Source organism: Amphiura filiformis, chromosome 4, assembly GCF_039555335.1.
Source record: "Amphiura filiformis chromosome 4, Afil_fr2py, whole genome shotgun sequence".
Taxonomy (NCBI): Eukaryota; Metazoa; Echinodermata; class Ophiuroidea; order Amphilepidida; family Amphiuridae; genus Amphiura; species Amphiura filiformis.
The window spans coordinates 25,857,047-25,882,638 of record NC_092631.1 but is presented as its reverse complement, the minus strand read 5'-3'; the positions used below and the strand labels follow the sequence as shown (position 1 = coordinate 25,882,638).

Below are 25,592 nucleotides of genomic sequence, written 5' to 3'. Positions count from 1 at the left end.
TAATGTGTTGATCATCTTAGTGGACCAGTTAGGCAACTAATTTTGCATAGAATACTATTAATTCTGAATATTATGATGCCCACGTTGCTTCTAGTCGAGATTACGTAAACAGGATCTAGTATATTGTTTCACTGCAAGGCATGCTGAAATAAAAAGTTTTCTTTGATTAGATAAGTACTAAATAATGACAACTATTCTGCAATTGTGTTATATCGGAGCCAGTAGCATATAAACCAGCTTATTATAATGGTCGACAAAGGGGATCTTTTCCACAGGCATCTCAGCTCATGTCGGGGCCTTGAGGGAAGAGGCGATAGTCTGGCGATAGTCTTGCCTGGGGGTTAAAGCCCTTGCACGCTCTCTATTATTCGTCGCTGATCGGAGCAAATATTGAATGCCGTCATCTCCTCTGTTAACAGTTAGCATCCTGGACAACCGATTCTTTTGTTTGGCAAGGCTCACTCAGTCATTTAATGAGGCAATACAAACGATATCGAATTTGGTGTTGAAATGAGCTAAATTTTTAGTTACACCTTTTCGATGTAAAATTAATTTTCTCGGCCAAATGAAAAGCAATCATTTTCATTTTTTCAGTAAATGTCAGGAAAAATTGTAGTGCTTGATACTGTATTTTTTTTCAAATTCTAGTGTTAAACTTAGGCGTGAAATTTAGTCATTTAGTGTAAGATTTTCGATTTTGATAGGCTTAAACTCTGCCCGCGAGCCTTTTTTGGATCAACCTTTTAGCTTTTCAAAGTAAGATAGTTCGCTAATGAAGGATTTTTCCCAACTTTCTAACGCACATCACCGTGAGCGATATATCATAGTTTTGTCAGAATTTGCGTTTTCATTTCACCATTTTTACTGCCGGCTGACCATTTTCAAAATCAACGAGTGAAATCTAAGGCTAATACTAGCATTGTGGATCGATATCCCTGGGTTTAATAGGAATACCGGCATGGCTACAGTGTTGCTAGAACTTCAATATAGCAAAGAAATTCCCAGGCCTATAGCGCTCCTACTGATCATGTTTAACCAGAACACTCAATTGGGGATTTGGGCTACCAAATCGCTGGTCGGGCAATTTGCTTTCAATGGAAAATTGACCTGGATAAACAACAAAGGAAATATCGACTATTTCTGCTGGTTGCTCTCGAGATAAAAGTACTGAGTTAGACATTTTCGGAGTATGAAGGGAAAAAGGGTAAAATAAAAACGGAAATTCTAACAAAACTATAATATATAGACCCACACGATGTGCTTTACAGAGGCGGGAAATATCTTTCTTTAGCAAACTATATTAGTTTGAGACGCTAAAAAATGAATTCCGTAAAAAGCTCGCGGGCGAACTGAAGGCCTATAAAAATCAAAAATATCACATTAAAGACACAATTTGATGCTTAATTTTAACACCAGGATTTGTAAAAAAATGTATATCCAAGCACCAAGTTTTTAACTGACATTACTGAAGAAAACAAATGTTGCTTTATATTTGACCGAGAAAATTAATTTCATAGCAAAAAGGTGTATCTCTGAATTGTGCTGATTTTAACATGTATCGATCGACTTTCAGCGCGACTAAGCATTTCTAAAGAATCGGTTGTCCAGGTTGCTAACTGTTAATCATAACATATACTGTTTGTGATGTTGAGTACAACAATTTCCCATGAAATGATTGACCTTGGCGCCAGTTTTTCGCACTAATGCGCACATGCTCACAAGATGCAAATGTGGAAATAATATGATTGTGTAAACATTTGTGATCGTACACCACGAATCAGCCGTAAAGTCGGCACCGGTCAATTTTGTTTTATTTCGTGTCTAAGAAATATATATCATAAGCTTTAAAATTGTATATCATTTGACTTCAAACGATATCCAGAAGCGGGGATATGATTTGTTGAACTCTGCTCCTTCAACAAAATGGTACCTTTTTCGGTTCTACATATGTCTCTTTTTCCACATTGCTGGTAATAAATATCAAACATTCATAGTTGGCGGTCATTTCAAATCATCCCCAAGTCAACGAGGTTCAGGAATGTCCTCTCATTGTTAATTTTTGGTTATACATACCTAGACAAAATACAATGCTTTTTAACCCACCACTTGAACATGATTTAGCATAAGCAAACAAAGACTAGAGCTATTTAAGATTCTATAGGTAGAAGCTTATTATCTTCTTCAGCAATAGGATTATTGATTGCTTTAAACGGTGTTTGACTGGCGCTATCAAATGAGATAAATGTCGCATCAAATAGAGGTACCTATGAATACGACCTTCACGCACATTTTACACTGTAACTCAGAATACAATTTAAGTATCATTATCACTCAAGTATCATGATGTTCTCCTCCACCGTCCCCAGTCCCTACCTGATATAATGCCAATGGAATACAATCTCCACATGCGCTGTAAGCAGGTACAAGTGCAGACCATGGTACGGAGGCCAGCACCATCGCAATGAATACCAATGTAAGAGTATTAGTAGCAAGTACATTTTCCCGCCTTAATTTCTCGATTGCTCGTTTAACCTTTTCCGCAGTCACTGTACGCTTACGGGTGTTCACCGTTGGTGTTACATCATCAGTAAAACCTTCATTCACTTCAAAGTTGTCACCTTGGAGGCTAATAGATGCGTTTCTTTCTTTAGTATGGTTTATTCCATTCTCAAGTTCCGTACGTGCTCGTTGACTTAGTCTTGAAGACCTACTTAAGCTTTCCATAGTTACTGTATACTTTCTCTTATTCTTTAACATCTTTGCGCGTCGAATGACAATAATTATTCTCCAATAAAGTATCGTTGCTACAAACAATGGAAACCAAAACAGGATTATTGGCGCGAAACACGAAAATACCAAACTGTCTGAAACATACTGTGGGTAGCATTGTTCTGAATGAATTGTTCTTCCCCCATGCATATAAGGCCACAGAAGACAACCAGGTAACCATACCAGAAACGGAATAATGTAGCTTAGTGATATAAGACTCAGTGCGTGTTTAAGGGTACGTTTGCTAAGATGTTGCAAAGGCATCACTAAAGCTTGCCACCGATCAAAGGCGATGGATACAATAACTAAAATACTGATATGAATGAATACGTGGTTGATATATAAGTAAGCATCACAAAAAGCGTCACTAAAAGGCCAGTAGCCTAAAACCCAGTAAACCGAATAAATAGGCATAGTAAATCCACCGGCAATGATGTCAGAGACAGCCAAACTCAATACATAGTAATTGGTATAGGTATGTAGTTTTGGAGTGGTGCAGAACGCATACACTACTAGTAAATTCCCCAACAGAGTGATAGTGTTAAAAAATCCACTAAAAACTGCGATAGTAATAGCCTGAGTTGACAGATGTATATCCAACCTATCAGTCACATTTGTTTGGTTTGTATCGTTAGTTTCATGCTGAAACACAATAGCATTGTACGCACTAACGTAATCCAAAGTTTTGGGCACATCCATTCTGCTTCCCCCGCTAAACACCATCTAACAATACACATGCCATATAAGTACGTCACGATTTTAATCCTTTCTCAGAAGGAAGTAAGAATAGTAAAACATTACGTAGACCTATTTGCTGTTATTTTAGACACAAGCAAGCTAATAGAACATTTTCCCGTTCCCATAATTCATTTCACCTCAGATCCTGGCATAGGCGTAGATCTCTGGGAGGGGGGGGGGTGAATCCCCCCCCCCCAATTTTGATAACGGGATGGTCCATACAATCCCCCACGTTGATGCCTGTATGTGGGTTTCTGATCAAATTATCCTCATATTTGGCCATTTAGGCTCAAAAGTGCCAATTTTTGCGCTTTTCGCACGCAATTGTTCCACTTTTGTAAAATATTACACCATTTTATTTTCAATATGACAAACTTTTTCGCGCGCTTCGTGCGTATTTGTACCATAAACTTCTGCCGCCAAAAGCTGCTTGATTAACTATACTATACTAAAAAGAATCTACGCCACTGGATCCTCAATATTAAACGCAATCGTATTATTATATCATGTATATGGTTTACAATTGATTATCACTAAAATATAGATACTACTGAAAGAACAATAATATGTGACCGTCCACGGCGAATGAGCCGTAAATTCCTCCCCGGTCAATTTTGTTTTATTTCGTGTTTAAAAATAAACATCATAAACTTAAAAATGGTATATCATTTGACTTCAAACGATATCCAGAAGCGGGGTTATGGTTTGTTAAACTTTGCTCCTTCAACAAAATTATAGCTTTTACGTTTTTACATGTGTCTCTTTTTCCACATTGTTGGCAATAAATATCAAACAGTCATAATTGGCGGTCATTTCAAATCATCCCCAAGTCAACGAGGTTTAAGAAAGTTCTCTCATTGTTAATTGTTGGTTATGCATACCTGTACAAAATACAATGCCTGGTAACCCACCACTTGAACAGGATTTAGCAATATAAACAAACAAAGACCAGAGCTATTAAAAGTTCTATAGCCATCTAAGGTAGAAGCTTATTATCCACTATAAATAATCCTATTTAAACAATAGGATTATTGATTAGTTTTTGACTATCGAAATGAGACGGATGTCGGGCCAGAAGTTACCGATGAATATGACCTTCGTACACATTTTACACCGTAACTCAGAATACAATTTAGGGAATTTACGGCTCATTTGTGCTGCCGGGTCACATATGATAATAATATTATGTCTCGTGGGCTTCTAGCAAATTGTACTTTTAGGCTTCACCCATTGAGAAAATATTTATGCCAGAGTCCTTGATGTGTACTGAGTGGGTAGGTGCGTATTGTGCTAAGTTGGGTCCCATGCGCATATTTGCACTCAATTAATAATGTTAATTTCCTTTTGAAACAGTTACTTAACCCTATATGCAATCCATCCACCCATCCGCCATAATCATGATTATTTTATTTAGCTTGATATGAATTTAGATTTAATAAGACTCATATTAGATTGGTGATTTGTACCATGGGATATTGTTAATGATCAAATCCTTCATACGAGACGGACTTTCCCCGTATCTGACAGTGCCAATTATATTCAGATGTTTATTTAACTACAAAGATATTTGAACGAACAGATAAGATGTATCATTATCAGACAAAACTTTACATTATGAGATAAGTTGCTTTTAGTATCGACTAACTGTAACTGTGTTTGGACGCAAAAATTAAACCGGAACAATTGACAGAAACAAATAAGAAAGAAATTATTATCTTTACATGTTTAATGTAATAAATACATCACCTAGGTTTCCTCTTGTACATATATGTAAAAGGAACATTTATTTTTAGGTTAACTACATATAGACACACAAAACAAGCAAACACTAATTAGAAAGCGGACAAAATGGGAATTATAATATTTTATATTCTGTCTGTTTTATTATTATTTCTGCATATATTTTTAACATATTAAATGAAAAGATAACTAGCGGGGAGACCGCTGTTTATCTAAATATTTCCACGTAGATTGGGGAATACTAGTTGGTCGAATCCAACGAAAAGTGTACACGGCATGTTCAGGGCCATAACTTAAAAGTATTAATCAATTGGCATTCGTTTTTGTATTGTGTTTATTCGCCTTGATCATACGCTTCGCGCCATATATAATAAGACCCTCTTCTGTGAAAAACTTAGACACAGAGACCCCAAAACATGCTATTTTTACCCATTTTTTCAAAATATTTCTTAAAGTATTTTTAAAAACATCTAAATCAGTTATGAAAAGAAGTCATTGGATTCAATCTAAATTGATTTCCTGAAAGGTGTGTATTCAAAGATTGCCTATTCAATTTTTCACATATTTGTACATAATTATGAATTTTTTGTGATAATTTTTTTGAGTGGTATTTTTTTACATTACCTACGAATACAATTTTTCATAGCACTAGATATATCTTTAAAAAATGGAAATCACTAATAAATGCGCAATAGATACAAGCTTTGATATGTCCAATAGTGAAATACATTGCATTCAGACGTCTTTATTATTGTGTTTAGCTGCCAGAAATTCTAAATGGCACAAAGGTAGGTTTGGTAAAAAATATGCATTACCTCCGAATACATGTTAAAAGCTGTGTCATTTCCACAAACTGAGAGAATAGTAAACAATAGTTAAGCAATAGGTGCAGGGTAATACACTCTTTATTTCTACCAAGTTTTAATAGCCTGCGTTTAAATATTTCTGAGATGTCAACAATAAAAGCAAGTATTCGTAGGTAAATTTCGGTAACCGAATGTTACCTACGAATACAATTTGACATCATGACGGTATTGTGAAACACCGCCATTCATGCCAATGCCCATATTGGTACATAACGAAGGCCTGTATGTTTGCTATCAAATCATATGTCAATGAAATTTGCGAATTCACATACATGCCCACCATGCAAAACTGAATACGGCTTACTTGTTGAAAAATATGTACTGAAATAGACGACGGTCTGCTCATTTGAAAGAAAAATCAGATTCGAAGAAGATTAGAAGGGGATAAATACTTGGATTTGTCAACTATCATGTGTGCTTCATTTTAAATGTTTACCGACCTTCTGTTTTCTGAGTAATTTGTGTCCAAATTGATTTATTCGAATGTAACTTTTGACGTATTCGCTAAGGTTACCTACGAATACCATGGGAAAAAAGACTGTTCTCATTGTCTCATGATCTAGACAACACAGTGATGGACCCTGGTATAAAACTAATTGTAGTTGCCCTCAAACGAAAGGCCACAAGACGTAACTGACTCCAACATGGACTTCACAAGTCTGCAATAACGGTTTTAAGCGATTTGTGTGCAATTAAGCAAATTAAAGTCACTTTAGTGCCTTTGTTTCTTACTTCAATCCTCTTTCAACCGCTGTGAACCGACATTATTAATACATGATAGGGTCTCAAGTATCAATAAACGCACATAAAGAAAATAATACATTCAAAGTGCTTTATAAAATGAAGTTTTGATTGCGATATCCACCAAAAGTCTAATTCTTACCTACAAATACTGAAATGTTACTTACGAATACAGCATAATACGTGCCATGTGTAATGAAGTGTCCATACCAATGGAAATTAATTGTCAAAAACTTTAAGCGGTACCCCTGGACACTATTATTACCCATATACGGATTCATTCAACAATTATATATTATGTACAATTGCTGATTAACTACTTGTATATCAAAATGAAGTGTTCAAAATCTTGCTAAAAGCATCACAATTTTTTGATCTAAGGTAATAGCATTTATTCATTTGGACGTACCATCTGAAACAGATCTAAACACTACCATTTTATTAATTCATTACCATAATAGCAAAATTTAAACCTCTAAACTCAATATTGATATTGTTAAATCGCTCATGTTACCTACGAATACCCGGGTTTCTTCACCTTTTCATTTTATAAAGCGTTAGGTGTATGCGTATAATTCCAAATTTTCCTGAAAACATATATCCCACTCGTTCTTATACAATGTGTAAATTGATTCATACTCATTTGATAAATAAAATACAGAAACTGACCTAAACTTCATTTTCAAAAATATAAATTGACTAAGATCATAATGATCGCGTTATAAAAACAAAAATAAATATTTTTTGGTTGAGCTAGCATTTTCCTGACACCCTGTGGTCTACATTACACGAAAAAAGCAATAATGGGAATATTCCACTTGTTTTAGGTTGATTAGTATTGCGATAGTGAAAGCATCCTAGTGGTATTCGTAGGTAACATTGGGTTTTGATATCACATTTACTATCACACGTCCTGGATTTATTTTTCAAGATTAGTAATGGCACTTTTGGTTCCTATAAGGCCAATATGTCATCAATCAATGGGCAAAAGGAAAAACTTGTGGAGACATTTTTATTTCGGACTTTTATTTTTGGCCCGTTGACACTTTTGGTTGGATTCGACCAGTTATATATACTGCATTGCTTTTTATTTATTAAGTTTTTTATTTATTTATTTATTTATTTATTTATTTAAATATGTATTTATATTTATTCATTTTTCATTTATTTATTTATATTTATTCATTTATTTATTTTTATTTTTATTTATTTATATTTATTCATTTATTTATTTATATTTATTCATTTATTTATTTATATTTATTCATTTATTTATTTATATTTATTCATTTATATTTATTCATTTATTGTATTTATTTATGTTGTCATTTATTATTTATTTATAGATTTATGTACATGTATATTATTATTTGTTCATTTGCTTATTTATTTATTATATTTACAAAGCAAGTTGATAACACGTTCGTGAAGACCGTAGTGTAGAGTTCGTGACCAATTAACTCATAGAACAAAGATTTGAAAGTTATTTTGGGATCTTTGATTGATTCTGAATCAATTTAGCTTGGGCTCACCTCCTGAAACTTGAGTAATTTGATATATTACTTGACATAATTGGAGCATTCTGAAAATTTGACCCCCATGTAACCTTGATTGACCCCTCCCCGGAATGCCCGGAAGTTTCAGGAGGTGAGCCCAAGGTAAATTGATTCAGAATCAATCAAAGATCCCAAAATAACTACGGTCTTCTACTATACTAGCGTAAGCTGCTGTATTTACCAACATATCTAAATATACCGTTTCTTTGTTACTTATCATAATGATAATATCACTTGTGTTTGGAATAAAATTTATCATGTATAAGGTGTGCAGGAATGTTCAAAATACCCGGCAGTGGGTGGAAACGTCAGCTACTATAATATTCCAGCAACTTTTTTGTCAGTTAGAAAAATACAACGGAAAATAACGACTACCGTAAAACCCCGTCTACAAGGATATACCTAAGAAACGCCCTCAATAAAATTGGTTGCTTGTTGTATTTGGAGTTTGAGCAAATATATACTGGCACTGGGTGGCTATGCATTCCATCTAAGTATGTTGTAACACCAATCAATTGTATTGACATAATAACGACTGTTTCGTATATCAGGATCGTATAGCTCAATTGATAGAGCGTCAGACTTTGGAACTGAAGACATGCTGAAGAGAGCATGGTCCGGGCACCGGTTCCGTTTTTTCATTCTCGTTTAATTTTAACTTTTTGACATGTTCTTTTTATCTTTCTTCAAATCTACCTTTCTACTTTTAATTTTAGGTGTGTTTTTTTTGTGTTTTTTTTGTGTTTTTAGTTTTTTATAGTTTTTGTAGTAATTTTGTGGTTTTATAGAAACTAGTAAAAGCATTTATTCTAAATAATAGCGAAACCCACGGTTAGACAGATGTGTTGTAACTACTTGTCTGTCCTCGTCTTTGCAATAAAAACCTATGTTGCACCTTTGTGCCATCCCAATTCTTGAGGAATGGTAGGTTTTTGGCTTAAGCACGATTTTGTTTCTACTTGAAATGAAATCAAAATAAATATTGTTCTGTTGCCACAATTGCAGTTTTTTCAATTAAAAAAAATAGATGAGGAATAATAATTATTCCATATTTGAATCTATTGTCCCATCAAGAATAGAGTGTCTTCAAAAACTTCAATCAATTCATCTGACAAAGGAAACTATTCTGGTCATTCAATTTTGTTTCGCTTGCACCTGTTATATCACAGGCGTTGGTAGAGAAGGCACACTTCTCTCAGTGTCTTCACCGAAGTAGTGATGTAAACACTAACATGATTAATTACCATAGCTAGCAATGGACATACACTATTTTTTGTTCCACTTGAACCCATACTATAGGCTATTCGCTGTCGATGTGACGTAATTAATCGGATTAACTACCATAGCAATTGATGAATACAATTTCGAATATATAGCCCTGCACTTCATCGTTCACGTGGCACCTATGCATTAAACCATAGTTGTCAAAGAAATGCTAATCACTCGCCATGTAAGATTAGTATTTATGAAAAGAGTGGTATTCAATCTATGTTTGGTGACATACGCGGGTGATTAGTGCAATCTGCTTGATGGTAGTTATTGCGATTATTACGTCACTTCGACAGCGAATTGTAGTATAGACGAATCCAACAAGCCAAGTGATGGTCAGAATTTATTCGGCCATTATACGCTGGTGAAGTTGCGTAATTAATCGGATTAATTACCATAGCAATAGGTGAAAACAATTTTGAACATATCGCGCTGCGCTACAAGCAGGTTACACTCATCACCTGTACTGTGTATGTCTGCAATCATAGATTGAATACAATTCAGTATCGAAGTTACGTAATGTTACTATGTCAACGGGATCACGCGCTAGAGTAATGAACCACGATCGAAATGATCACCACATAAAGTATATGGCACTCGAAGGCATACCAAAGTAGCGTGATCCGGTAACCAAGAGAATTACGTAACCACTTCGATGCTGAATACTGGTCTTTTCAAAGATCTTACAGGTGCAGCATGATATGGTTCAATGAAGAGGTACCGCCTGAACGTATCAGTGTATAACGCGGTATATTCAAAAATTGTTTTCACCTATTGCTATGGTAGTTAAGGGGCTGTGCAATAATTATGAGCCCTGGGGGAGGGTAAAATTGGGGGGGGGGCAAGAAATTTTTGGCGAGCCGAAAGGGGGGGCGGCAAGCAATTTTTGGCAAGCCGAGAGGGGGGGGCAAGCGATTTTTGGCACGCATTCACGGGGCGCCTTTTTAATAAAACGCTCTAAAATGGCTTAGGAAAACGGTACAGAAACGCTTAAATATGCAAATTTTCCTGCTCGCTGCGCTCGCAACATACATCTAGACCATTTAAAGTTTGGAATTTGGGATCCCAAAATTTGGCATGTTCAAGGGGGGGCAAAGAATTTTGGCGGGCCGAGAGGGGGGGGGCAAGCGATTTTGGCGGGCCGAGAGGGGGGGCAAGTGATTTTGGCGAGCCATTCGAAATTTTATTTCCGGGGCCTCATAATTATTGCACAGCCCCTAATCCGATTATTACGTAACTTCGCCAGCGTATTGGAATAAAACAGGAGGATGTGAGTTCATAAGGGCAATGTCGGGGATTATAGGTCACAATCGATGTGGAGAGATGAGAGGTCCGACCAACGCACTGAAGGGTCTATTGTTCTATTGTGTCCGATTTGAGCGCTGACATATTGAAAAATGTTGCCAATCAATATTCATGAGAGTGTACATTCAACGTCCAGTTATCGAAATTGGGTGACATGTGTTTGGAAGGTGTGAAATATATCTGACTGGGTGTTTTAATTACGTAACGTATTAAGGTTTTTGCATCATTAAATGGCTGCCTAGTGCTGTTATATGCTTAGATTCTATAATAATAATTATTATTTTCTTTATTCATTCCTTTCTTTTCCTTTCTCTGCACTTATTCTTTCTTATGCACACACTTAAGCAGTGGCGTAGATTTATTTTTGACATGGGGGGAGGGGGGTAAGTACCCAGTACAGTACCCCTTATGGTACAAATGCGCGGCAAAATTTTAGCATAGGCCTATTGAAACTAAACTGGTGAAATATGGGACAAACGTGGAATTAAGCGCTAAAAAATGGCATTTTGTGCCTAAAATGACCAAATATGAGGTTAATTTTGACAGAAACCAATACACAGACGTCAATATTTGGAGGGATGATTATATGGACCCGCACCCCTCCCCGGCAAAATATTGGGGGATTTATCACCCCAACTCCCCCGATCTACGCCTACGTAATTTAGAGCCCTGTGACTGCATCGCTCTCCTTCTACTCTCTCTCCTTCTCCCCTCATCCTTTCTTTTTTTGCGCTAAAATGGATTTACCCCCCCCGGCCCCCAATCCCCAACCCCCTCACCCATCCGCTTCTCTTTTCATCTCTCGATCCTCCTTCACTACCTCAATTGGACCTGGCTTTTAACATGTTTAAAATGGATATTCGTGATATTAAGAAATCCATTTGATTTTATTGAACAGGCTTATATAACCATGATAACAACATAATACCTGCGAAGTAGTTAATTATAGAAAGTGACACAGATATACCTATATACCTGGCAGCAATGACACATTGTTACGGGTAATCGATCAGCAACTCTATTGAATTTAGTTAAATGAGGCGCCTAAATTAAGATGGGCGGTCAATAATTCTATGTCGACGGTAAAGTGTGTTTTTGTGTGTATGCGACAACTCGATCACGCCCTTGTGTGATATTATAACAAAAGGTACCTCTCGTCCATGTAGACGCTTTCACGTGACTTTCATTTGATCACTTAATGACTGTGGCCTGCCTATATAGCGTTAATACGCTGTCAGGTCAGTTACCGATTTAATGGCGGAAGCCCTTTGTCTCGAACAAAAGGTACCTCTCGATGAATAGCGTGTCGGGAACTCCAATTGGCACAAAGGAACAATAGGCGTTACATAATCTATTTCCTCTCCTTCCTATATAAGCCTATGCCTACCAGTTCCATCGTATAACCGATCTGCCAGAGAATATTTGTTACCATGTTTAATAAATTCGTATTTATCGTATAATAAAATGTAGCCAAATGTATATTATGTGTCACACGGTTTTCTGCTGAACCACTAGCAGGCTATGTTACCACATCTATGACAATGACAAAGGTGAATTTTGATGATTTTTACGATCGTCCGGATGAGCAAATCACTGAATGGGTCTTTAGTTCCTCCTCTCCTTATCCTGCCAATATTATATGAATCAAAGAAAAATAAAGAAAAATAAAATTAAACAAGAAAAAAAGACAAAGAAAAGAAACAATAAAAGAAAAACAATAGAATAAATTAAACTAAATATGAAAACAAAATGATCACGAAAGGAGTCTTTAGAAAATGCAAGAAAATATAAATGAAAAGTTTGAACAATATTTTGTTTATAAAAGTTTGTGTGACCGTGATGAGGCTCGAACAAGTGAGCTATGCTCGTGAGATGCGAAATAAAGATAAAATAATACATTGTATACCTGCTTGTGTCGGTAAATGATTTGCTCAAATTCCATAATGATATAATATTGTGGAGGGCGCTAGCGTGAAATATGCTATCATCACAGTCGCTTCTATTCCTTATAGACGGGTTTCTACGGTATTTGAGAAACATACCTGCTGTTTAACCTACCTGATACAATGCCAAAGGAATACATGAACTACAGCTACTATAAACAGGAGCCAAAGCTGACCATGGTAACGATGATATCACCATAGCGGTCAAAATTAATGTCAATGTTCGATTGGCGCGCTTATTTTCCTTGCGAAATTTGTCGCTATGAACAGAATTTCTTCCTGACGGATCCCCGCCAGATTTGTCTGGGACACCGTGTTCTTCGTCTTTTGAGAAACCTGGATTATCATGGGCGTTTTTATATTCAGATGCTTTCTTAGCCATGCTTGTTGGATTGCCTGCAGTACCCATACACTCAGTGGTAGGGAGTCGATAAGGTTTCTGAAAGATCCCATTGCGACTGATAATATGGTATATACGAGCGTACAGCACACATATAATGACAAAGGGAGCCCAGAAGGAAAGAATTGGTACAAATAAGAGAAATGTAAAGCTGTCAGCTACATACTGAGGGTAGCATCGACCTGATAGGATATTACGAGAGCCCTTTAGATACGGCCAGAGAAATGACGCAAAAAGCCAGAATAGCAATGGTATGATATAGCTAATGCTTATTAGCTTTATTGCATGGCTTAGAGTCCGTCTCTTGAGATGATGAAGAGGGTGTTCTAGCGCATCCCAGCGATCATACGCTATAGTGACGATCATTATGATACTGATGTGGATGAAAGCGTGATTTAAATATAGGTAAATATCACATATCATATCACTAAAAGGCCAATACCCAAGAATCCAATAGACTGAATATAACGGCATTGTAAATCCACCTGCAACTATATCAGATGCAGAGAGAGCCAAGATGTAATAATTAGTGTATGTAAGAAGGCGTTTGTCTGTATAGATTATATAGAAAACGAAAATGTTGCCAATTACAGTGATGATGCTTACGATAGTGCTGACCACAGCGACAGTGATACTTGCTTCGAAGAACAGACCCCCCGAATTCTTGCTGCTACTACTACTGCTTGAAGTTTCGGTAGCAAAGAATGTGTCTGGCCAATGCGTTACGAGCGACATATTTCTATCCTGATAATCCATTAGAAGACTCGTGTTATCGGCTGAACTGTCTCAAATGAAGCTAATCGGCTGAATATTTTCTCCGTAACTTGAGATGTTATGAAATGTATGATGACGCTAAAATGCCTTTAATTGATTTCCAATTTTCATTACCAAAACTGAAAACAGGTCATCCGGAAACGTCACAATTCTATGATGTGATTGAAAAACACGACAGTATATCAATACTATGATTTCAGCTAAACACGTACTTGTTACGCCACGACCTTCATGAGGATACTAACGCCCGCGTACAGACAAGTTTTTATTTCCCTGGAAAGCTTTGGAACTTGATTTGAGATAAAATGAAAGGTATATTACGCTCAAATGCTTTCAATTAACTTCCGATTATCGTTACCGGAAAACAGTTCAGTTGAACACGCTGCAATTCTATGCTGGGATTGATTGCGCTTTCCTCATTTACTACAAAGTCTGACAATAAATTGAAAGAAAGCAAATCAAAAGTAATTCTTGCGCGACTTCTTAGCATTCACCTTTCACATAAAATACTCATTACTTATATTAAAATGCATTAAAACACATTGCGAATGTTTCGCGTCGAACTTACCTAACGCTTAACTTTAATACCTGATACAATACTAATAATAATGGAATACACGACCTACAGCTACCATAAGCAGGAGCCAAAGCTGTCAATGGTAACAATGATATCCCATAAGCGATCAAAATCAATGTCAATGTTCGATTGGCACGCCTATTCTCCTTGCCAAACTTGTCGTTATGAGCTGAATTTGTTTCTGACGGATCCTCGACAGATTTGTCTAGGGACCCATGTCTTCGTTTTTGTAGAAAGCTGGATTATCATTGGCGTCTCTATCTTTCCTGGTGACGACTTTGTTCATGCTTGTTGAATTGCTTGTTGTACCGACATGATATGATGATCAGCAGCAGTGAGCCAATAAGGTTTTAGTAAACCTGCAGTGCGAAGCAAGCATAATCAAGTATATACGGGCGTAAATGAGACATGACAAAGGGCGCCCATAATAAAATAATAGGTGCAAATAAGCGGAATATAAAGCGTTCGGTTACCGACCGGGCAGTATATTACGAGAGCCCTTTAGATACGACCAGAGAAGAAAAAAGATGTAAAGAGCCAGATAAGAAATGGAAATTACTATTTAGTCAAAGCAATTAGGGAACTAGGAATACTAGGAACATACATCCAAATAGCCGCAATATCAAATCAAATTGCGTAAAATAAACAATTGAAACATTCTTATTATATTCTGGACTTCCTTTGTTATCAAACGCGTTATATACCAGATCATCCATTACAGAGAAACCTTCATTGCTGAATAGAGTACACCTCTTAAGAGAAGTTGAAAAGGGTTGCAAATGCATCCCAGCGATTGTAAGCAATGGTGACAATCATTATGATTCAAATAATAGGTAAATATTTTATAGCATATCCCTAAAACACCAATACCCATGAATCCAATAGAACGAATACAACGGTATTGTAAAACCGCCAGCAACTATATCAAAAACAGCTTGAGCCAAGAAGTAATAAATGAACGTGCAATTTACCTTTTTATATAGTCAGTCTGTGTCTTTAGAACATTTATATGCAGTTTTCATCGATTTAGAAATTTAAGGTTTCTAACAAAATTACTAGTAGTATGGACAATCAAATATTTTGGCGCTTTGCTCAAAAACAGCTTTTTCTTTTTTCAGAAATCTAAGTTGGATTTCTTATATCATTTTCTGTCTAAAAATGTGTACTTTTATGACCTTATCATCATTCCTTTTTACAATGTGTAAATTTCCCCACTTATAGTGACCCTACGTGTACCCTTAACTTACCTGATACAATGCCAATGGTATACATGAACTACAGCTAGCATAAACAGGAGCTAAAGTTGACCATGGTGAAGATGCTAGCACCATTGCGATTAAAATCAGTGTTAATGTTCGATTGGCGCGCTTATTCTCCTGATCGTGATGTGCAAAATTTACTCCTGGTTGATTTCTGACAGCAGTAGGGAGTTGACAAAGTTTCTGTGAAGCGCCAGTGCGACGAATAATCAAGTATATTCGGGCGTACAACACACATATGATGACGAAGGGAGCCCAGAATATAACAATAGGTACAAATAAGAGAAACGTAAAGCTGTCAGCTACAAATTGAGGGTGACATCGACCTGGCAGAATATTGCGGGAGCCGTTTAGATACCGCCAGAGAAAAATTGCAAAAAACCAGTACATCAGTGGTATAATATAGGTAATGCTTATCAACTTCATTGCATGGCTTAGAGTCCGTCTCTTGAGATGTTGAAGAGGGTGTTCCAGCGCATCCCAGCGATCGTAAGCAATGATGACAATCGTTAGGATACTGATGTGAATGAAAGCTGCTTTTACATATTGGTGCACATCACATAGTATATCACTGAAAGGCCAATACCCAAGAATCCAGTAGACTGAATATAATGCCATTGTAAAACCACCAACTATATCAGATGCAGCTAGAGCCAATATGTAATAGTTGGTGTACGTAAGAAGGTGTTTGTCTGTATAGATTATATAGAACACGCCGATGTTGCCAACAACTGTGATGAAGCTTACGAGAGTGCAGACCACAGCTACAATGATGCTTGCTTCAAAGGGTAATCCCCTAGAATTGCTGCTACTACTGCTTGATGAACCGTCGGTACCAAAGAAGGTGTCTGGCAAAAGTGTTACAGGAGTCATATTTTCATTATCCATTAGAAGATGCGAGTTATCGGCAGAACAGTCTCAAATAAAGCAAATCGGCTGAACCTCAGAGGTTATAAGCAGTGATTAAAAATACGATAATATAAAGAATAAGACTTCGGTTTTTAAGAACGAACTTGTTAAGCCATCTATGTACGAATACTGACGCAAAGCGTTCTCCTCATTTACAGCCAAGTCTTACAATGAAAAGAAAGATAGCAAATCAAAAATACTTCACTATTGCCGGATTTATTGTAAATCTCTAGACATTTACAAATAGTGCAATCCTAACGTAAGGAATCCCATATTACGCAGGAAGCAATAAAAGAAGAGATTTGTTCAAGTATATTACAATCATTGTGTTTAAAGATGGAAGCAAAATAACAACATTCAAAGCAATTATATAATTGAAATACATTAATACCCACAGTAGACGTTTCATGTTAAACAAACGCATCCTTTGCTGAAGTTTATAAAGCACCATTTTGTATGAGAGAAGCTGTTTCTGAGTGACGAGAGAAGCAAAATATTAGTTTTCGATTGGTTTGTAATTGCATCTAAATCAGTTAATATTGAACATACGGCCTGTAATCTGTATGTCCCAGAAAAATTACCGGGTGAATAAATTTGAGCATAGGTCGAGAAATAGACATTGGAATCCAAAAATTAAAAAAGTGGCTCTTAGCTCATTTTATTGTGCATTATATGTAAATTTTATGGATTATAGATTAGGATGAATGGTTACGAAGAAATGAGCGATTACATAATACGCGCATAATAATGCAATTCATTCTAAGCTTGAACAACAACTGTTTTTTTTTGTCATATTCGCTGAAGGTGGACAACCTGAATGTAACTTTTTATTTGCCTTCGCATTGACACACAGTGGTTAAGTTATAAGAAACTTAACATGGATTCTTGAAATTGGGTAGCTATAACATTAACAGCTCTAATTTGTCATGCAATGTGTTAAGCTTGTCAAAAAAACCGGGAAAGACATGATTAAATGATGAGCTTGCAGCTTAAATTTTTGATATTGTGGAATATTATGTTTAATGTTTTTAGTTTTTATTTAAAGATAAAACTTTTAGCATTAATTACTTATGATAATATTTGAAGCAACAGCTTGCCTGCAAAAACTTTCTCCCCGTTGGCAGCTTCCCAGCTTTAATTATTTATGTTGTGCAATATGTTATATTTTAACTTTCCAAAGAACATTTGAGCCAAGAATGACAATGATCATGATGTTCACGTGCTTACAGCTTTACGTGTAATTTTTGATATCATGCAACATTATGTTGATGTTTTAAGAAATTTAAATTTTGCATTACCATTTTTTGATAATATTTAAAAAACATTGTAAGAAAACATTAACTTTTTAGCCAGCTGTAATTCGTTGTGCAATAATTATTTAAGCAATAATTATATTAACATTAACGAAAAAATATATTTACAATACAGAGCATCATCTTACACGCAGGCTTTCATTTTTAATATCATGTAGTATTGTCAAATTTGAAGAAAACCGTATCAAATGTTTTGCAATAAACATATTGTTTAAGGAGAACGAAAAGGATTTCACTAAACCAAAATCATATAAAGCCAATTGACATGTTGGGCATTGTGTTGAGTGAACTTTCAAACTTGAAGTGAATTGACGCATGCATTATGTAATCGCTCATTTCTTCGCAATCATTCAACCGATTCAAGTAAAAGTACCATACAAGATGTGTAATAAGATGAGCTACACGCTGATTTTAGAATTTTTGGATTCTGATACCTAATTGCTTGACTTATGTTCAAACGGGGATAAAGAGGAAGGGATAAGCATCCTAGTCTGCTGCCCTCTTTTGAAATATGTATCCTAGGTCTAGACAATAGGCGGATTAGCGGCCATTTTGTCTTCGACATGATTTTATTCAGGTGTCCTTATACTTTAGTACACAAATATATAAGTTAACAGGTTTACAATATTAAAATTATATTTTGAATATACAATATATTCTGTAGTAAATCGATCAAATGACGGTGATTGTTCATGTATTATATGCTTCATAAAATTAAACTGTCTGATCAGCTAGTATTCTCCTCCGCCGTCAGTATGATTCCAGACACTCCACGTACCGTGTTGCGAAGGTGGTGGAGACTAAAGCTGTATTGACGAACACGCATGCGTTAAAAAATATGTAGTCTAAGTCGAACAATAGCTTGACGTAGTTTCCGGCATTGTTCCTATGCACTTTCACCCTCCTGGTTCAAATTCACTCACCTGGTAATGTTTTCTGGGACACCCTTTAAAATCACATGCGTGTAACAAATTAGAGCTACTCGTATCCATTCATTTGGAGTAACCTGTATTTTTCACAGGCGGTTTTAACGAGTGAGGGGATCATTAACGCTTCTGATACACTTTATCTTAAATGGAAAAATTCCTTTAATGGGGCATTTCGTGATTTTATCATCCTCTTTTCAGTGTATGGTTCGATAGATATCCACAAAAAAGCTTATTACCAATATTTCAGTTTAATTGAATTTCAATTGAATTTGCGAGTTACGCATAATTGTATAATTATGTATGTATATTACAGTGCTCCATATCATGCCACTGTGTTGTAATTGTAGAAATACAAATTGGTCCTTTTTCAAACGACCGAATCTGCAAGAGAGGTTTTGTACACAAACATTATGTAGTCCTAGTTTTTTAATGGCATAAAAATCTCAATATTTTTTTGATTAAGTTGTGGATCAAGATGTGCCCCTTTAAAAGGGAATGGTCTGTTGCATGTATAATAACCTTAAAAAGTTAGCCACTAACTTGCAATATAATTCACAAACAATATACTTTCTTTCCGTATATTAATAAATAGTTTTCAGATTTAAAGGTATACGAAGTATTGTTGGTCGAAGCAGCCAAAAAAAATCGATTTTCATTATCTGAATCAATATATTATTGAAAAATAACACTTAGGTGTTTTGCAAAAGTTCATTCTACAAATCATATACTTTGAAAACTTGCTTAATTTATTGTTGTTAATGAGTTCTGTACGTTTTACAAAAGTGATGTTGTTTCAGCCCTCTTTACATCATAACTCAAGAACCACAGGACCTATACTATATCTGTGATATTTGAATTCTTCTACACGCTCGCTATGAATTGAGCAAGGCAATTTTTGATAAAGCTCACTGCCATTCGCAAGATGCTGCGAACTACTTTTTTTTGGCTGCTTCGAACAACAATACATCGTATACCCTTAAAGGTGTAGACTGTCCATGTGATCAGGTTGCACAAGCCAGTGGCCAATCATGTTGAAGTGTTTTATGTTTCCTTCTTATGCACATCCGCGTAAAATGTGTTTCGATATGCTTATCAAAGTAAAATCAATTATCTGCGCTGATCAGTGCTTCAAAATATTTTCCATATTTGAGCCATTGCATTTTGTGAAAAAATAACTCAAAATATTATGGATGTCACGTTAAAGTAAATGGAAACACAATTATTTAAACAATGTACAAAATGTACATTATATACATTACAGAACGTAATGTTGTCATTTACAAGTAATTGCAATCATTTAATTATGATGAATTTAAAAGTAATAACATAATGATTTATTTGACAATGATTATGCACTGACATGACAAACATGACATTTGTGTTCCATAAGAAATGTCAAAATCAGGTAAAATATAATTTATTAAATCAAGGTTAGTATAATATTAGTATAATATGCAAGATTTTTTATAAAAACACCACTCTTGCAATAATACACATCTAAAACAGCAGACATAAACAAGCAGCCTTCTGAGATTGTTTAGTAAGAATACTCACAAAATATGTTAGTACAAACCCCAAACCCCTTGGCTGATCCACCTTTAGAAGGGCTCCCTATTCCTTACTCATCTCTGGTTATATATTTTACATGAATACATTGGGCAAATGAAACATTAGTTTAGATAGCCAGTTTATAAAAAAGAATACGTAGTTAATTTAGTTAGTTACTTCATTATCTGCAGATGAAAATGTCTCAATTAACAAAATCCGATCCGATCCAAAAAAGAACCTTCTGTGACATAAACAGACAATTGCTATCTGACGCTGCTGACTACTCCACCCTGGGAGTCTGAAAAGACATAACGCGCCTTCCCAACGTCCTCAAACAAGGATGCTTAATGGAGTTTAACTTCTTTAATTGTTTTACAATTGTTTTTTAACTTACCTGATACAATGACAATGGAATACATGAACTACAGCTACCATAAACAGGAGCCAAAGCTGACCATGGTAACGATGATATCACCATAGCGATCAAAATCAATGTCAATGTACGATTGGCACGCCTATTCTCCTTGCGAAACTTGTCACTATGAGCAGAATTTGCTCCTGGCTGATCCCTGCCAGATTTATCTGACCCATCATGTTCTTCGTCTTTGGAGAAAGCTGGATTATCATGGGTGTTTTTATCTTCAGATGCTTTCTTAGTGACGACTACAGCCACACTTGTTGACTTGCCTGTTTTGCCGATATGTTCAGCAGCAGGGAGTCGATAAGGTTTCTGCAAGATCCCAGTGTGACGGATAATCTGGTATATACGAGCGTACAGCACACAAATAATGACAAACGGAGCCCAGAAGAAAATTATTGGTGCAAATAAGAGAAATATAAAGCTGTCAGCTACATACTGAGGGTAGCAACGACCTGGCAGGATATTGCGGGAGCCCTTTAGATACGGCCAGATTAGCAATGGTATGATATAGCTTATGCTTATTAGCTTTATTGCATGGCTTAGGGTCCGTCTCTTGAGATGTTGAAGAGGGTGTTCCAGCGCATCCCAGCGATCATACGCAATGGTGACAATCATTATGATACTGATATGCATAAAAGCTTGGTTTGCATAAAGGTACACATCACACAGCATATCACTAAAAGGCCAATATCCAAGAATCCAATAGACTGAATATAACGGCATTGTAAAACCACCAGCAACTATGTCAGATGCTGAGAGAGCCAAGATATAATAGTTGGTGTACGTAAGAAGGCGTTTGTCTGTATAGATTATATAGAAAACAAAAGTGTTGCCAATTACAGTGATGAAGCTTACGAGAGTACTGACCACAGCAACAGTAATACTGGCTTCAAAGAGCAAACCCCCAGAATTTCTGCTACCACTACTGCTGCTTGAAGCGTCGGTACCAAAGAAGGTGTCTGGCGAAAGCGTTACGAGAGACATACTTTCATCCACGTAATCCATTAGAAGACTCGTGTTATCGGCAAAACAGTCTCAAATGAAGCAAATCGGCTAAATATGTTCTCCTCAAATTAACTTGAGAAGCTATGAAATGTATAAAGACGTTGAAATGCCAATTGATTTCGTCACCAGAACTGAAAACAGGTCATTCGGAAACACCACAATTCTATGATGTGATTAAAAAATACGACAGTATATCAATAATGTGATTTCAGCTTAGCACGAACGTGGCTTGTTACGCCACGACCTGCATTAAGATACTGACGTACTGACGCACCGTAAAACCAAGTTTTACAATGAATAGAAAGAAAGCGAATCAAAAGTAATTCTTGCGCGAATTATTCGCATTCACATTGACAGATATAAGAAAAATATTCAATTATCTACTGATTTTTTATTGTAATTCTCTAGAAATACTGATGTAAGGAAATGCTCTTTTAAGCAAGAAATTTCATAGAAAAAAGATTTGTTCAAAGTATAATCATCATGTTCAAAGATAGAAGCAACATAACAAAATCCGAAGACACTATTTACATTGAAATAAATTGACACCCCATTAGTAGATATATTTACTTTACATATGAACAAATTCAACTATTTTTTGCAAGGGAGAAGATGTTTCTATGTGACAGGAGAAAAATAGTTTCCATTTGGTTTCTTTGATTTGTTTATCTAGATTTGTTATTTATATTGTATAGTCTGGTAGTCTTTATTTCTTCGATTTAAGTGATCGTAGCTTTAGCTGCAATTTAAAGTTGTATTTTGCTAGCTATTCAATATAGATTTTGAAGGTTATACGCCATATAAATATGTGTAAAGTCATGTTATCTCAATGTTTCTCGGTATGATTAGATGCTGTTTTTTACTTGTTAGCTTGCCACTTAAAGATACGCCAATCCCAACATCTAACCAATGCTATACAAAGTGAAATAAAAAAAATATTATATTGGCGTACTATTGATGCTTAAAAGTGCCACCGAGCAGTTGAGATAATTATCTTGCATTGTACACCATCTTCACTGTGTTATGTTTCTTCCTCGCATTTCTTTCTTTTTCTAATCTCTGGAATAATTTCTCCACTTCCTCTCATGTAATACTTAAAAACTTGACTTCCTCAAAATTTTGTTATACCAGGGTCATTCAAAAAGTTTCAGCTTCTGCAAATAGTAGCCCTTTCATACTTTCACCATTATATTCTAGTATCTTATCTAGCTTGTGAGAAAATTTAATTCTAATAACAAAATCCGTTGCTTTTTAGCACAGAAACGATAAGATTAGATAAGAACTGTTATCAAATTTAATGTTTTTCTTTAAAATGCCAAAAAGATATCTATACAGAAATTGTCTGTATTAGATAAAAAAAAATAGCTATCTGGAAGTATTTTAAACCTGCTATGGAAATGACACTTGGTAATTGAACACCAAGGAAACTAATTTAAAAGTGACAAAACCTTTCAGCTCTGACACAAAACTTAAAAGTCATTTCATACGTTCCCAAGCAGATTATCATGCTCCAAAAGACCATCAGAGATAACAGTAAAAACGGGATGCTGGTATATTTTTTTTTTATTAAAATGCATTTTCATTAACGGCCATCTTGCTGTTTGGTTATACATTTATTGCTGTTTAAGGTAATACACTATTTTAAAGTGTTGCGATTTGGTAGTTCACAACATCTTGCGAATGGTAGTGAGCTTTGGCAAAAATTGCATTGCTCATTTCCTTGCGAGCGTGTAAAAGAATTCAAATATCACAGAAACAATTTTGTAGGTCCTGTGGTTCTTGAGTTATGTTGTAAAGAGGGCTGAAACAACAACACTTTTGTATAATGTACATAATTCATTAACAACAATAAATTAAGCAAGTTTTCAAATTATATAATTTGTAGAATGAACTTTTGCAAAACATCAAGGTGTTATTTGTCAATAATTTATTGATCTAGAGAATGAAAATCAATTTTTTTGTGGTTGCTTCGACCAACAACGCCTCGTCTACCCTTAAGGTATAATCTGTTAGCATAGTTATAACCCTTGCATATCACTCAGCGGCAATGGACATGAAACTAGCATAATTTGTTTTTTTATTGTAATTCTCTTGAAATCTAAACTAATGTAAGGAATGTTATATCAAGTAGGAAATGTCATCGAAAAGAGATTTGTTCAAGTACAATCGTTATGTTCAAAGATAGAAGTAAAATAACAAAATCCGAAGATTTCTCTAGAAATCTAAACTATATATTTAAGAAAACACTAATGTACGGAATGCTATATCAACCAGGAAATGTCAACGAAAAGAGATTTGTTCAAGTACAATCATCATGTTCAAAGATTGAAGTAAAATAACAAATTCCGAAGATTTCTCTAGAAATCTAAACTATATATTTAAGAAAACACTAATGTACGAAATGCTATATCAACCAGGAAATGTCAACGAAAAGAGATTTGTTCAAGTACAATCGTCATGTTCAAAGATAGAAGTAAAATAACAAAATCCGAAGATTTCTCTAGAAATCTAAACTATATATTTAAGAAAACACTAATGTACGGAATGCTATATCAACCAGGAAATGTCTACGAAAAGAGATTTGTTCAAGTACAATCCGAGTCATGTTCAAAGATAGAAGTAAAATAACAAAATCCGAAGAAATTATTTACATTGAAATAAATTAATACACCATTATAAGAATGTTTTACCTGACATGTTTACAATAACCAAATCCTTAGTTGAAGTTTATCCTTAGTTAAAGCTGACAAAAAAAAGTAGAAAAATAAGTAGTTTCCACTTCTTTTATTTGTATAATAGATCTGCTAATGTTGAAAATATACAACAAAATCAAAAGCGCGTAAAGAATTGGAACTATACAACTAAATTAGTAACCAGGGAAGTTGAATGAATTATGGGACAGGCGAGTGGAATTACGTCACGGTTCGCCATTTTGTATCCCAGGTCTATTAGGCCAATTAAATTAAAAAATCACCCATCACTAATTGTAACAGAAACCATTTAATCACCCTTCATTTCAGAAAGTATATTAAAGAACGTATTAAAAGTCCCGAAAAGTTCAAGTTGTGGAACAGTGTCTAATTTGCATTAATCCAAAATGGCCGCTTATGCAGGGATGGAATTTCAAATTCGGTCAATTGTTGTTAAAATCCATAGCAATGTATCCATTTCGTCATAAGGATTCAGAAAAAGTATAGTTTGATTTACCTCCGATATACATTTATTGAGTTATAGGGTAAGGGTCAAATGTCAACATTTGGATTCCACAGGGGGACAAGATTGAAAAATGCTCCGGTTTAAATTTTGATTTTTAAAAAATGGTTTCAAATTGCTCCACTTGCAGAAACATTAAAAAAAAGAATATTTTGCCACATCTTAGTTTGCCATGTCTTAGTTTGCCATATCTCACCCATCACTAATTGTAACAGAAACCATTTAATCATCATTCATTTCAGAAAAGTATATTAAAAACATATTTTAACAATCGATATAAAGTGGACGAGGAAATCAGAGCATTCGCAAACATCATT

At 35.4% G+C, this 25,592-nt stretch overlaps 2 protein-coding genes across 2 annotated transcripts; both read right to left on the bottom strand.

The window, feature by feature from the left end:
- Positions 1–2,331: 2,331 nt before the first annotated feature.
- LOC140150081 (muscarinic acetylcholine receptor M3-like) lies at positions 2,332–3,468 on the bottom strand. Its single transcript, XM_072172084.1, has one exon. It carries the CDS (start codon positions 3,466–3,468, stop codon positions 2,332–2,334), a length of 1,137 nt encoding a protein of 378 aa, XP_072028185.1.
- Positions 3,469–4,954: 1,486 nt separating this feature from the next.
- Positions 4,955–22,062, bottom strand: LOC140150080 (muscarinic acetylcholine receptor M1-like). The gene is made up of 2 exons (XM_072172083.1): positions 21,031–22,062; positions 4,955–5,062 (listed from the first exon to the last, which is right to left on the bottom strand). The coding sequence occupies exons 1-2, from the start codon at positions 22,060–22,062 to the stop codon at positions 4,955–4,957; spliced, it is 1,140 nt and encodes a 379-aa protein (XP_072028184.1).
- Positions 22,063–25,592: the final 3,530 nt, after the last annotated feature.